The 13,760-nt window shown below is 50.3% G+C and overlaps 1 protein-coding gene across 2 annotated transcripts in view; it reads left to right on the top strand.

Moving 5' to 3' along the window:
- Positions 1-13,760, top strand: part of LOC310917809 (gamma-aminobutyric acid receptor subunit beta-4) — a gene marked incomplete at its 3' end in the record, with an annotated part of 79,553 nt that overhangs the window by 48,391 nt on the left and 17,402 nt on the right. For both annotated transcript variants that reach the window (XM_083876363.1, XM_083876364.1), the window contains exon 4: positions 5,854-6,074. In XM_083876363.1, the coding sequence (XP_083732489.1) occupies positions 5,854-6,074 (221 nt within the window). The remainder of the gene's footprint in view (positions 1-5,853; positions 6,075-13,760) is intronic.

Below are 13,760 nucleotides of genomic sequence, written 5' to 3' on the forward strand. Positions count from 1 at the left end.
GCTTGGCTGAGCTTGTTGCCTCTGGGGTTCTGCAGGAAACACCTTCCTCCATTCATGCCCCTGCCGTGTCAACATTCCAGCCTCTCACAGCGTGCACCATCTTTGGGTTTGGGGTCTCAGCTGAGCTTCAGCAAAGGCTGTCAGTATCAGCATCCTCTCACCTGGAGATGGATTTTAGCACTCCTGTGCTCAGCAGCTGGCAGGACACCCCGTCATTCCAACACGTGGGGCCTCCCAGGTCATCTCCTCTTCCTCTTGCAGTATTTTTTGTGTCCCTCTGGGAGTGCTCACTGCACCATGAGCCTCTGCCAGCTCTCACCTCTGCCTTTCGTGCCTCACAGAGCAGGAAGGAGGAGAGAGAAGATGTGGGAAATGGATTTGTAGAGAATCCTCAAAGCCTGAGAGAAGGCTCACATAATGTGCATCTGTGTGCAAATTTTGAGATAAGAAATGCTGAGTTAGAAATGCCATGGGATAGGATGGACATTGTTGAGAGAGAAATGGAACTGGGAACAAGTTTCAAAGGATGGCCTTGCAAATAAGACTGGACACTTTGGAGAAATAGAACTATGAAAGGTGCAATGTAGTAGAACCCACGAGGGGTGATTTTAGATGATTGGCTTTAAGGCATTTACAGCATTGTGTGGCAAAAACTGATAGGCCAAGAAACACTTATAATGTTTTTAAATTAGGAAATAGTTTGGCTTCTGATTGTGATGGTGTGAACTGTAACATCTGTATTGTCTCACCTTTTACATGAGACTGAAAATGGAATGAAAGTTTTTAAAACGCCTCTCAGCTGCCCCATCTCTGGGTCAGAAAAGGGTTAATCCAACAAGAAGGAAAAGCTTTGGAAAGGCTTTGGAAAACTTGGGAGCAGGAGAGCCAGTGGGGCTGGGGCTGGCAGGAGCTGCTCAGTGGAGCACAACAAGCCAGGGATCCCTCAGCCACAGCCAGGCTCAGCAGCTCCCGTTCTCTCCAGCAGCCCCAGGTGCCATCCCAGCCCCAGGAGGGGCTGGAGGGGAGCTTTGGTGCCCAGAGCCATCCCACACACGGCTGGGATGGGAGGGAAGCTCAGGGATGCTGCTACAGGGAGTCAAAGGGCTGGCAGTGATGCTGGAGCTGGGAGCTGCTGGGTACCAGACTCTGGGGACGTACCGAGGGCTGTGGCCACTGCTGGGCCAGCAGGGATGGAGGAGAGGCTTGTTTAAAAACACCCAAGCCCTGTTAGCAAAGAGGCACCTGCCTTATAGGTCAGTGAGCCTCAGCAGGGCTGAAACCTTCCCCTGGCCAGAGCTGTTGATTCTGGCATTTCAGCCTCCCACAGTGGGGTGCTGGGCAGGGCACGGGCAGCCTGACATGGCCAGTGGAGCTCTGGTAGCAAAGCCCAGCTGGACAGAGTTTGCAGGTATCTTTGCAAAGCTTGCTTCTCCTTGGGATGGAAAAAGGGAGAACAAGGGGAAATGTGCAATTTCTGGTCATATCCATCCTTCAAAAGTCCCCTTTGCCTTGCCCCAGCCTTTGGTTTGTTTTTTTGTTTTTTTTTTTTAATGGATTCCAGGTTCATGCTGAACACTTTCCAAAGTGCAGTGCAACCTGCAGGGAGTTTCTGATGAGGAGTGATGTCTCCTCCCTTCTTCCAGCCTCGTCTCTTGTCCCCCAGCAGGCACCAGAGGAAGCAGGAGGTTGCACAGGGTGGCCTGGCACATGTGGGCCCCTTCCAGTGTGGGTCCTGCCTTCTATCCCAGTGCAGATAAACTTGGCAGGGTGAGATGGGAGCTCCCCACAAAGCTCTCCCATCCTTGCCCAGCTGTGATGGCCATGGCCAGACTCTGGCCCTGCATTTTATGGTCCTCCACAAAGGCTCAGTGGGATCCCATCATTTTTGTTGCTGCTGGAGCTGCACTGGTGCAGGGTGGAAGGGGTCAAGGCTGCCAGTTCAGAGGCAAGTGGAAAATCAGATTTTCCTGCACCTCTTGTTTGCTCCTCCAGCAGCACCAGTGGAGAACTCTGGTGTGTGTGCAGAGGGAAAACCCCTCACTCACCCCTTGCACAGGCAGCAGGGACATCCAGCTGTGCTGTCCCACCAAAGGGCCTCAGTGGTGAGGAGGAAGGAAGAGCTGGAGGGGTGTGTGGGCTCCAGGTGTGTTTGAATTCAGTTCTTCACTGAACCCGGTGAATTGGCCAGCTTGCTGTCAGCTGGTGATCCTGGGAAACCCAGCCTGTGTAATATCTGTGGCATCAGCAGCCCTGTGAGTGTCATGGATTAGTGGGAGGTTTGGGAAAGCCTCATATTAGCCCAGTGACAGATAAAACCCCACAACAAAGGCATCGTCATCCAAGGCTTGGAGGAAAATCGGGCTCATCACTTCTGATTCCTGAACCTATGAACTGCTGCATGCCTTGGCTCCATCTGGCCATTCTGCTTCTGCAGAACAATGTCACCCTTGGCCACCACTGCATGTGCCTCTGAAGGGAAGGCTGTGATTAAGATCTCAGCAGCTCTGGAGCCTGGCCAGGATGTGATGTTAGGGTGGCACATGAGTACTTCATAACTGCCTGACCAGGAAATGGGGGATGAAGGGAAATGCAAGCTCACTGCATCCTCTCCTGGATTCTGCCCCTCTCACAGCCCTGTCAGTGCTGCCTCCAGCCCCCAGCCTGGGCCTGCCCTATCCCTCTTCCCCAGAGCTTGGTGCTGTGCCCATCCCATGTCAGCGGCCCTTGTCCTTCCAGCGAGGGCTGACCACTGTGGGGGGAACACCTGCCCTGCTCTTCCCCCTGCCCAGAAATCCTGCCTGCTGTTCAACAGTGTGATGAAAGCAGCAGAACAAGAACTGGAGGACAGGAATCAGCAGAGAGAGAGAGAGAGGCTGAGGGATACTTGAAGCACTGAACGACCCATGATCATCAAGTGCTCACCTCCATGATGCTGCTCAGAGAAATCTGTTGTGCCAAGAAACACAGGCAGGTTGGAGAGCAGAGCTCAGCCCTGGGCTGGGCTGGCTGTTCTTCACCAGGCAGATCTCTGCACCTGAAGAACATCATCTAGCTGATGGCCAGGGTGGAGGTTTTTCTTTCTGCACCCCTCTGAGTTTGTTCCCATCAGTCCTGGGATTACAGAGGATGTGTAGAGAAGGGGCATTCACTCTGTGAGCAGCTTGCCCTTTTTGTCCTCTGGGGATCAGTGCCACCTCTTGCCTGCTGCTGCTTGAGGGCTGGCAGGAGGCTGCAGTGACAGCAGGGTGGCCTGGTTAGGGGTGAGGTGTTGGAGGGCTCTGTCAAGGATCAGGGAAATGCAGGTCAGTGAAGGAGGTTGCCAAGATGTCAGGATGAAGTTCTCAAAAGGGGAATGGAGAGGATGCCTCTGCAGCCAAGTGTCCCACAGGCAGGGGATGAGTCTGTTACCAACAGGCTTCAGGAATTTGGGTGCTCTGCTCCTCTGTGCTCTCACTGCAGTGCAGCCCCTTCACCCTGGGTGGGATTCTGGAGCCAGCACCTTCCTTTGCAGGCTCCCGACCAAAATGAGAACGTTTGTGCCTCAGAGAGAATGGACTGTGAGGCTTCTGAGGCAGGAGTTTACAGGCCTTTAAAAAGCAGAGCAAAACATTTCCTTGGCCAGAAAGCTGTCAGTGTGTCTTTGTTCCCTTCAAGACAGCACAGAGAGTGACAGATATAGCTCCGTATCTGGCGTACGCCGCAGATTTACTCCATGACCTTTCCGACGTGCATGTGGGTCTGGATTTCTGAATCATAGTTAGATACCCAAAAGCTGGCATTATCCGTGATGTGGGGTTATTTGAGCGTCTTTTCAGAGGTGTTAATCAAACCTGGCTTTGAATGAAGTCTGTGGGAGAAGACAGGCAGGCAGATGCCTCAGTGCTCAGCCCAGATGTTGGTGCATGAGCAAGCTCTTCACCAGCCCCTCGCACAGAGCTGGGATTTGCAGGGCAGAAAGGCTCATCCTGCAAATTTATGTGGTTGAGAGGATTCTTGTGGCACTGTGGGGACTGTTTGGGAAGAGACGATGTGTCTGTGATCTGTTCTAGATCATCCGCAAAAATGCTTTTTATTTTAAGGACTTGGGGAAAAATCTCTGACTTCTGTAAGGTCACTGTCAACAAGACTTGTGCCCACTTCCTAATCAACATCCTATTATTTTGATGCTGTCTGGTTTACCCCAAAAAAATCTTGTCTCCCAGCCTATTTAGGACCTGTTGTGAGAATGTTTCTTGAGAATGTTTCCTGTTGTTGCTGTGCACAAGACTCCTTCCTACACTGCTTGTTTACCTGAGAAGGAGAAACTGTTCTGTGATGTGGCACCACACTGTGCCTCTGAACAGGCTGATCTGAGGCCTTGGACATGCCCTGGATGTGCCCAGCAATGGGTTTGGTTTCTGCAGAGCTACAGCCACCAAACACTCATGCTCCCTTCCACAAAATTCTTGTGTTAGCAACAGTTTTAAGTGTCAGCTTGTGGGAGCTGACAGTGGTCAGGACATGGATTCTCAGGCTCCAGGCAGTGCCTTGAAGCCTGGGGGAAAGCCAAGCACAGAACTCTCTCAGTCCAGCCTGAGAAATCATAAGGAAGAATCCAAAACAATCCCTGTAGATACCGTCCTCCTGACACCTGGTGTTTTTCCAACTCGTTTACTGGTAGAGATGTTTACAAAAAGGTGGTGTCCTAAAGGACCAATCCTATTCATTGTATCCAAACACTGTATAAAAAGAATCTGTCTTTCAATAAACTTTGCTATGAGCCCTCTGAAGAAATCAGAGTTCTGTGTGTTGTTACATGAGCCATCCAATAGTAACAATCTCAGCTTTTCTCTGTTGGACAGGAGGAGCAGGAGATATGGATGGCACTGTGCTAGCTGGGGATGGTTTGGGAATCACAGAATCGTTTAGGCTGGAAAAGACCTCTAAGGCTGAGTTCCACCTGTGGCTGACCCCTGCTTTGTCAGCCAGACCACGGCACTGAGTGCCACATCCAATTGTTCCTTGGACACCTCCAGGGATGGGGACTCCATTCCAATGTTTAACAACCCTTTTCCATTAAGAAATTCCTCCTGATGTCTGAATTTAGGGGAAATTTTTCAGGGAACTGCCCCTTTACCAGTGGCTCATGCTCCACTGGTGACAGATTTCCTCCCCATATGTCCCTTCCTGAGAACCATGAGGAACTCCCAACTTAGCTCCTGTAAGGAGGCAAGTGCTGAGAGCTTGTCATGGCTGGCCTGGTTCGACCTTGAAACCTTGGCCTCGAGGTGAGGCTCTCCCTGTGCCCTTTGGAACGGCCTCAGCTCCTGCTGGAAACAAAATTGGCTTTTACCAACTGTGTGGTAACGAGCAGTGCCTGGACAGGACTGGATGGCATTTATGTGACTTTCATGTGTGGGAAATGGGAGAACAACCCTGGAAGTCTTTGCTGGTTTAGCCACTGCTGGTTGACACCCTTTGGTGCTCCCACAGCCTGAATTTCTGCTGGTGGTGCAGACAAGCTCTCAGCAGGAGCGGGATGTAGTTTTGCTTGATTGGAGCCACGTAATGGCATTTTGTCCCGTGTAAAACTCGGGCTTGCTCCCATTTTCACAGAACAAATCACAGCACACACCCCTCAAAAACAAAAAATACCAACTCAAGAATACCCCCCAAAAAAACTCCCAAAAGAAAACAAACAAACAAACAAAAACACTGACAAAAACCCAACATACAAACAAAAAAAAAAGTGTTGGAGGTGTGGCCCCAAACAAATTTGGCTGCCAAAGAGTTTGAAGAGGTGCTGGCAGTGGCAGGGGTGAAGGGCTGGAGCTGCAGTGGCCCCAGGCTGACGTGTGCCCGTTTCTCTCCCAGGATTACACCATCACCATGTACTTCCAGCAGAGCTGGCGGGACAAACGCCTGGCCTACAACGACCTTCCTCTCAACCTGACCCTGGACAACAGGGTGGCTGACCAGCTGTGGCTGCCTGACACCTACTTCCTGAACGACAAGAAGTCCTTTCTGCACGGGGTGACCGTGAAGAACCGCATGATCCGCCTCCACCCTGACGGGACCGTCCTGTACGGCCTGAGGTGAGTCCAAGCGGTTCCTATCAAAAATGTCACCTCATTTAAACTTCGCCCGTCTCCAAAGATATTCTGGTAAGGCAAGCACCCAAAAGATACTCAAGTGCTACGCGGTTTTGTGTCTCAAGCTGGAAATGGCAGCGTCTTTCAGGACTCCAACATTTCCTGTGCTGCTATAGATGGATGTTGGAGAGGGGAATAGTCTGCTCTGGGCGTTTCAGGTCACTGTCATTCATGTTGCATAACACTTCCATTTGAAACACTCATTTTCAGTTGCTTATAATTTTCTGCAAGTTTGGGCTATGGAGATGAGCCTTTGTTACTGTGTTATCCAAGGCTAAATTTCTGTAGCCTTTTAGTCAAACCTCTTCAGTCACTTTTTTTTGCGCTCAAGATGGGTTTGTGTGCGGCGGAAAAAAAAATGTCTGTTTACTAGAACAATTCTGAAGATTGAGGCATGAAAATTGATATCTGGTAGGAGAATGGTCCTCAGTGAGGACACTTTTTGTGGTGTCTGGAACAAATTGACAAAGGCAACTCCAAGGCCTTTGAAATTGCTGTGCTTGTGTGAAGTGGAGGGAGAAAAGGTTGGTCTTACTCTGTTATCTGGGTATGTGAAGGGGCCAGGGTAGGTAATAAAGTGGAGAAGCAGAAAGCCAAAAGGCAAATTTGCAGCTGCAGGATGCTGTAGGTGAAGTTCAGGAAATGATTTTTCCAACCCTGTATTTGTTCATCTTATTCCTAGTATATTTTGTTAGTTTGTTTTCTTGTTGGGTTTGTTTGGTGAGGGTTTTTTATTCTTGTCATGGGTTGTTGTTTTTTTTTTCCTTTTCAATTACCAAAATTCACAACTGCCTCTTTTGACCTTCCTCCACAAATATTTGTGATAGCATCTCTGGGCAGCAAAAGGGGAGGAAAGACCTTTCCCCTTCAGAGAGGGTCCACCCACCCTTCCCATTTACACCATCAGCTCTTGTGCTGTGCTATGTTCCGTGGCAAAGGGTGATTTTAGGATTGATTATTTTATGAGCTCTCTCCCTCTGAGCTGCAGGGCTGTTTTGGGGAGGGGAGGGCATGGCAAAGCAGGAGGCTGCCCAGAACATCATCCTGCCAAAGGTGGTGGTGCCCTGTGCTGTCCCTGCAGCAGAGCCCTGGGAAGCCAAAGGAGCAGCAGCCACTGCTGGTGCTGAGGGACAGCCTGGGGTCCCTGGGGTCATGTCTGTGCTGTTCTTTCCTTTAATGAATGAATGCCTTCTGCTCCAGGCCCAGAGACCACAAAAGGTGGAACAAACCCAGGTGTGTGAGCCTGTCCCTGTTGTGCCTCTCCCTTCCCAGGACAGGAACAGGAACATCCATCTCCCTCCCTCGGGCCAGTGATGTTGTTTGGCTGAAACTGTCAGAGATCCCCGAGCTGCCTTTACTGACCCACCAGAAAAACTGCAGCAGTCCCACTGAGCTGACTCCCCCAGCTTTTCTCATTGTATTAAAAAAGGATTGAAGGCCAGGCAATAAGCTGTTTTGATTTAGGGGGGGCAGGTAGGAGTATAAATTCAGGAAGGAGGGGGCAAAGAGTGCTGCTGAGCTCAGGCTGCTCTTTGCTGCTGCTCAGCCCACCTGAGCACAGAGCTGCCTCCCCCAGGCTGGTGGGCAATCTCTGCATACACACCTGCACAGCACAAGCACAAGTGCTGGTGTATTTTTATCAGCTGCCATTTCGTCAGCTCCAAGAAGGAGCAGTGTGAACTCAGCAGCACGGCTGACAGGCAGTGGAGGGTTTGCATTCCACGGGACACTGTGCCAGCTCCTCAAGCACTGTCCCTTCCCCTACCATTCCAGCTCCCTGGAATGACCTGTGCAAATGGGAGAGAGAAGAGGAAAATTGCACCCAGGCCAAATGAAAGAAAATGACAGCTGTTTGCCCGCTATTTCCAGGGCCTCAGTAAGGGCCGCCTGCGCTGGTTGAACTTTTGGCTGCTTTTCCTGGAAGCTGCTCCCTTGCCCCTGGAGAAAATGGCAATTGCAAAAGTGAAGCTCTGAGCAAGGACAGCTCCTGTTCCCCAGCTGTACCTCAGGTCAGGATGGCTTGTGGAAAGCACTGGAGGTACAAGCCAGGTGCCCTGGATGCTTGAAGTCTCTCTAGCTTTGCCCACAGTGGTCGGAAAAGGATTTCTTTAGGGCTGCTTTCTTTGCTCACTCCTGGAACTGCAATTTTGCTGAAAACAGAAGTACCGGGTCCAGTTTTTTCCAGGTGCAGATAACAATGATCCTACTCAAAACACATACAGCAGGTGTAGGCAAGCAAGAAAATAGTCTCTGAATACTCACCTGTGTTCTCCTCCTCTCTGTAAATGTGCTTGCCCTGCCAACAGGAAGGACAGTGCAGGTCCACCCTGTGCTCTGAAGCCTGTCCTTGTCTTGCATTTTGTGGAGGGGTTTATGAGATGGAGTTGTGTGGTAATGCACCCTCAGTGGGTGCTTCCAAATAGGGAAAGAGTTTCGGTTTACCTTTTAGACATTTTAGGAAGTTTAACTAGAAAGTTCTGTGTTTTTCTCATTGTAATTGGCTCAGCAGCAGCACAGGAGCGTGGATTGGGCTCTGAGAGTGTAACTCAAAGCCTGTGGTTAATTTAATTGGGCCAAGAGCCAAAAAACCCACCTAAACTGTTCATTACTAAAGAAAGAGAACAAAGAAACTCCAGGCTTTTTGAGGTGTTGTAGCAAGTAGGAGACTTGTCTCTATACCGTGCTCAGCTTTGCCTTTGTTTTTGTATTATTTACTTTCTTTATTAAAACCTTTTTGATTTTTCAAGCCACACTCGATCAATGCCGTCTCTCCAATTGATTTTTGTCACTTCTGTGCTGGGCTGGGCCCTGAGAGATATGGGGTAAACCCATAGAGCTGCCCCTGTGGCAGAGGGCCCAAGGAGGCAATCAACACCTGTTTCCTTTCCTTTGCTTGCCTGTTTTCCCCCGAGGCAGATCCCACATCCCTGCTCCTCTCCCGCCACCTTCTCCCCAGCCGCTTCCCCCTCCCCTGGGCTGATCCCGTAGCAAAGTGACTCAATCATGCTATTTGTGGCACAACAGTCATTTATATTTTTTTTTCCCAGCAGGCTCTGATGTCAGAGAGCAGGGAAGGATGACATCCTGGCAGGCCTCTGCCTTCAGCAAGTGTTCCAGGGACCAGCAGGACCAGGCTCAATCCCTGGACTAAACCCCAGGGTCCAAGCTAAGGCACACCCAAGCCATGAGTAGATTATGACTTCTGTCAGAGCAAGGCCAGGCTCCAGATAACTTTGTTTGCCCGAGTAGACGAAGCCCTGTAATCCACTGTGAAAGCTGGGTGTCAGAAAAGCAAATTCTTCTTGTTTTTGGGTGGAATTAGCAAATTAGTGGTTGGAGGGAGTGCAGCGCAGCACCATCTCAGGGAAGCGTTCCACACAAAAGCTGACTCCAAAATTAATTCCCACCGGGCTCAGATTAAAAGCCGGTTGCCAGGTCTCCAACAAAAGGGATGAATAAACAGCAGCAGCAATGGCTGGGCTGCAGGACTGGTGTTCCCTACCCCCTTTCCCCAACCAGTTACCAGGTGGCACAAATCCCAGAAGGGCAAACAGAGCCCTGAGCCAGCCCAGAGGGCACTCCCAGCTCTGTGGGCACCCAGTGGGATGGGAAGATGCAGGAGGTGTCACCTGGCCCCTGAACACCTCGAGTGAGGCACAGGAGGGATGTTCACCCACGGCGTGAAACAGGGGAGTGCTAAAATGATGTGGGAATTCTGCCACAGAAAGGGAGGCTTGGAGGTGCTACCCACGAAGACAAAGCTGCGGGGTGGTGCAGGGAGGTGGATAAAACAGTGAGGAAAAGCTGGAGAGCACTGCTTGAATTTAATATGTTTTTTCCACCTAATGGCTTTTTTGTTGTTGTTATTTTTTTGGTCAGAAATTGCATCGGTTCCATCAAATTTTAAACAAAACAAATAGGGAGAAAATTTTTTCATATAAAGAAAAGCCGTGTCAGAGAATGTTGACGTTTCACTTAGGTCAATATTTCTCTCACTCTTTCAAGCTGCTTTACAAACCAGTATTGATGTTTGAGTAACAGAATTACCAAGGCTTTCCCTGGACCTCCAGACACTGTCTGGAGCCCTGCCCCAACATTCAATAAGCTTTGCATTATCACACATTTGAGCTACACATTGGTCTGGGATTTTTATTTCCTTCCCCAGACCATGCAGCATCCATTTGGTAGTGAAACAAGTCGACACTTGTCAAGTGCTGATGTCACCAGCATTTTGCTGTCTGTTTTCAGAGACCTAAAAATAGCAACGACTGTAACAATGCTGAAATTCTCCAACGGTAATTGGGGAATTGTATTTGAAACCAGCTTTAAAACCTCCTTCAGGGAAATCTTGAAGCCCTTTGGTTTCATTCTGATTAGAGGCAGAACTGGATTTGGGCAAGACAGGTGATTTGGGGAATTTGGGGCGTTGGGAGCAGCGTGGACCGTGCCTGGCTGGCGAGGAGCCCAGGCAGTGTAAACTGAGCAACTGGGAAAAACTGAGCAGGGAATTTGGTGGTGGAGGCTAAATCCTGTGAGGAGGGAAGGAGGGATCTCCTCCTGCTGAGCTGGGGGTGGTGGTGGTGGTGGGGAATGTGTGTGTGAGGTGGGGGGTTTTTATTCCTGGCCCTGGTGATGTAACGAGGTGTGTTTGAGGGATGAGTCACTTCAGGAGCACGCAGAGGTGCTGTGGGGCTCTGAGCCCAGGGAATGCTCTCCTGGGGAGGCAGAACTCTCTCATCAGTGTAAAAAAAATCCCTTAAAGCAAGAGGGAGAGGATTGCCACGCTTCAAACACCTCCGAAAGTGCAGGTTTAAGCTGAGAGGTGCTGGGTGTATCTGCTTTGGCAGCACTTTGCTCTCTGTGGTGACTTCTCACCACTCAGCTGCTCCTGGGGGACACCAGCCCTCAGTGCTGACCCACCTGGGGACCAGACCTGGCTGCTGGGTGAGGCAGCAGCCAGGACATCCCTTCTGGCTCACCTGGCATTGTGGAGCAGAGCAGGGTGATGTCACACATCCCACCTGATGGCCCATCCAGCCTTGGGGACAGTGTCAGAGCACCCTGTGCCACCCCAGAGCCTGCCCTGCCTGCTCCCCACAGCTGGGGCTCCTCCTGGGGGCTTCTCATAGCCCCCATCCCCAACCTGCCCCTTGAGCAGATCTAGCCCTGGCACTGCTGCGTTCCCCAGGTCCCAGCCTGGGTTTTTTTATCTCTCCAGCCAGTAAAAAGGTTTCTTCTGCTCCTGTCTCACTTGGAGCTGCTGTCTGCAGCCATGTCCTTGTTTTCTCCATGGGTGTTCGTTGATTTTCTGCAGAGGATCTGGCCTGATGGGTTAAGACAGGAGTTTTTAACACTGAGGAGTTTTTTTGCTGTACTGAGACCACTGAGCAATTTTCTTCTCCCATCTCACAGGCCAGCAGGGAAGAAATCCACTATTTTTTGCTTCCCTTTTCCTCCCTGAGAGGGGTTTCTCTGGAAATGTGAGAGATGATTCAAGCTCTGCCCTGTCTCTGGGGGCTCTGCAGGTTAGGCAAAGGCACCTGGGATGCAAAAAGTTGGATTCATATACATCCATCCACCCCCTTGGAGCTGGTCCTGAAGCCTTGTCCTGCTCCCACCCCCGGGTCTGCCTTGGGCCAGCTCCTTAGCACAAGGATGTGGAGGTTGGAGAAGAGTTCATTAGGTGGGTGAGAGGAAATGAGGGTTTAATTTAGCTCAGCTCCCCAGCTGAGGTTAAGGATAGAGCCTCTCCTGCATTTTTGTCTCCTAGGGTTGGGATGATGGATTTAGCAGGAAACTTGAAGGAAGTTTAGTAATATGGAATTTCTCGATAATCTTAGAAGGCGTGTAAGAAATTGGGGCTCACTAAAACAGAACAAAGCAGCGAAGCCAGAGCTGCTCCTCCATCCTTCACGTTGCAAGAACAAAGGCAAGCACCATCCTGGCTGGAATTGCTGCCTGTGCTACATCTCCTCTGAGTCTGAGTTGTTTATTAGCAGAAACAGAGGGCAGGGAGGATCCAGTGTCTCCTGAGAGAGCTGGTGTGCCCTGAACCCCCAGCTCACCCTGGCAGCACCTCTTTTGTCTTCCTGCACATCCTGTCCCAGCCACCACTCTTAAGCCTGTCCCTGGGCTGTGCCTGTCCTTTGCCACCTCCCATAGGTTTCACTGATGCTGTTTTATTAATCCAGCCTGATGCTCTCAAAGGGAGATGCCTCTGTTAAGTGCAAGTCAATGATACCTGAAACTTCTGTAAGAAAAGAACATTTTTAAAGGTGTTCCTCTGCTCTCTTGTCCCCCCAGCTCAGCTGGCAGCTGGCCAAATGCACGGTGCAGTTGAGGTGGAATAAAGGGGCAGAAAAACAAAACCTTGCAGTCAAGGCAGCTCAGCTTTGCTCTCTCTTTGCTCCAGGGTGGAAAAATGGTTGGTTAAGACGAGTGGTACCCTGAATACCAGTTTAGAAAAGCCTCCTTTTGCTCTTCCATCAGAGTGCAGTGCACACTGTTATTTATCAAAGGATGCCTATGCAAGCACAGATGCTTTTGGAAACAGAGTGACCTTAGCAGGATTGTGCCAAGGCTTGTGGAGTCAGTGTTAGGCAAACAGACACAAGGGGAAACCATTCCATATCCTTGCCTTGCTCTTGGTTCAATCATGACCTCCAGGAGTTTGCAAAGATCAGACTGTGTTAAAAGAATGGCAAAATTCACCACGGGTTTATAAATCCCTCCAGGTCCTTGGAAGTTTGTGCTTACTGCCAGGCAGAAGGTGACATTTGCCAGCATGTTTTTATGACTGACTTTGAGAACGTACAGAATAAGAACTCGGGTTTGGTTTTATTCCCATGTTTAGCAAAACAGTAATTTTTGCCTCTCTTTTCCACTCTTAGTCATCAGAATTCCCGTAGGAGTCTAACTTGCCCCATGGGGAGAGCCTGAATAAGTCCTGCAGAACCTGAGCTTCCATTCCTTCTCCTTGTTGCTGCAAACTGCCAGGAGCTTTGGGAGTCTGCATCCCAAGGGGACGGGAGCATCTTCAGCTTCTCGGGAGATCTGGAATCCAGAAAGTTGCAGCCAGCAACTTAAATGTTTGTCTTTGGCTGTGAGAGTGTTTGTGTTAGTCCCTGCATCGTGGCACTCCATCCATAGCTGGGAAATGGGCTGAGGTGCCTGCTGGCTGTGTCTGCCCTGGGATTAGAAAGGCAGTGGTGGGGGGTCTGTGCTGTTCCCCCCCCTGTTCTCAGCCATTCTGGGTTTTAGTCAGCATCCTTTCCAAGCCAAAGGTGTCAGGGAATATTCCTGGACATTGAACATGAGTTCAGTGTTTCCTGGCTTTGCTCTGTCTCCATGAACAGTCCCCAGTTAGAGCCCGGCAGAGGCTGCTGACCATCCCCAACAGGTTTTCTGCATGCAGCCAGTCCTTTTCTGTGGGGTAGGAATTGAAGTGTGGACCAAGGCTGTTCCATGGCAGCTTCGCACAAACCACTGCCAGGCATTTTTAATTTGCTGGGATAGACACAGTCATGATGCAGAAGTTTATTTTGTGAGGATGAGTTTTAAGGGGAAAGCCCCCCACTCACTTCAGGAATGCCTCAAAGGTAATGATCTTCTCCCCTCTCCTACTCAATC

Source organism: Zosterops lateralis, assembly GCF_965231275.1.
Source record: "Zosterops lateralis genome assembly, chromosome: 21".
Taxonomy (NCBI): domain Eukaryota; kingdom Metazoa; phylum Chordata; class Aves; order Passeriformes; family Zosteropidae; genus Zosterops; species Zosterops lateralis.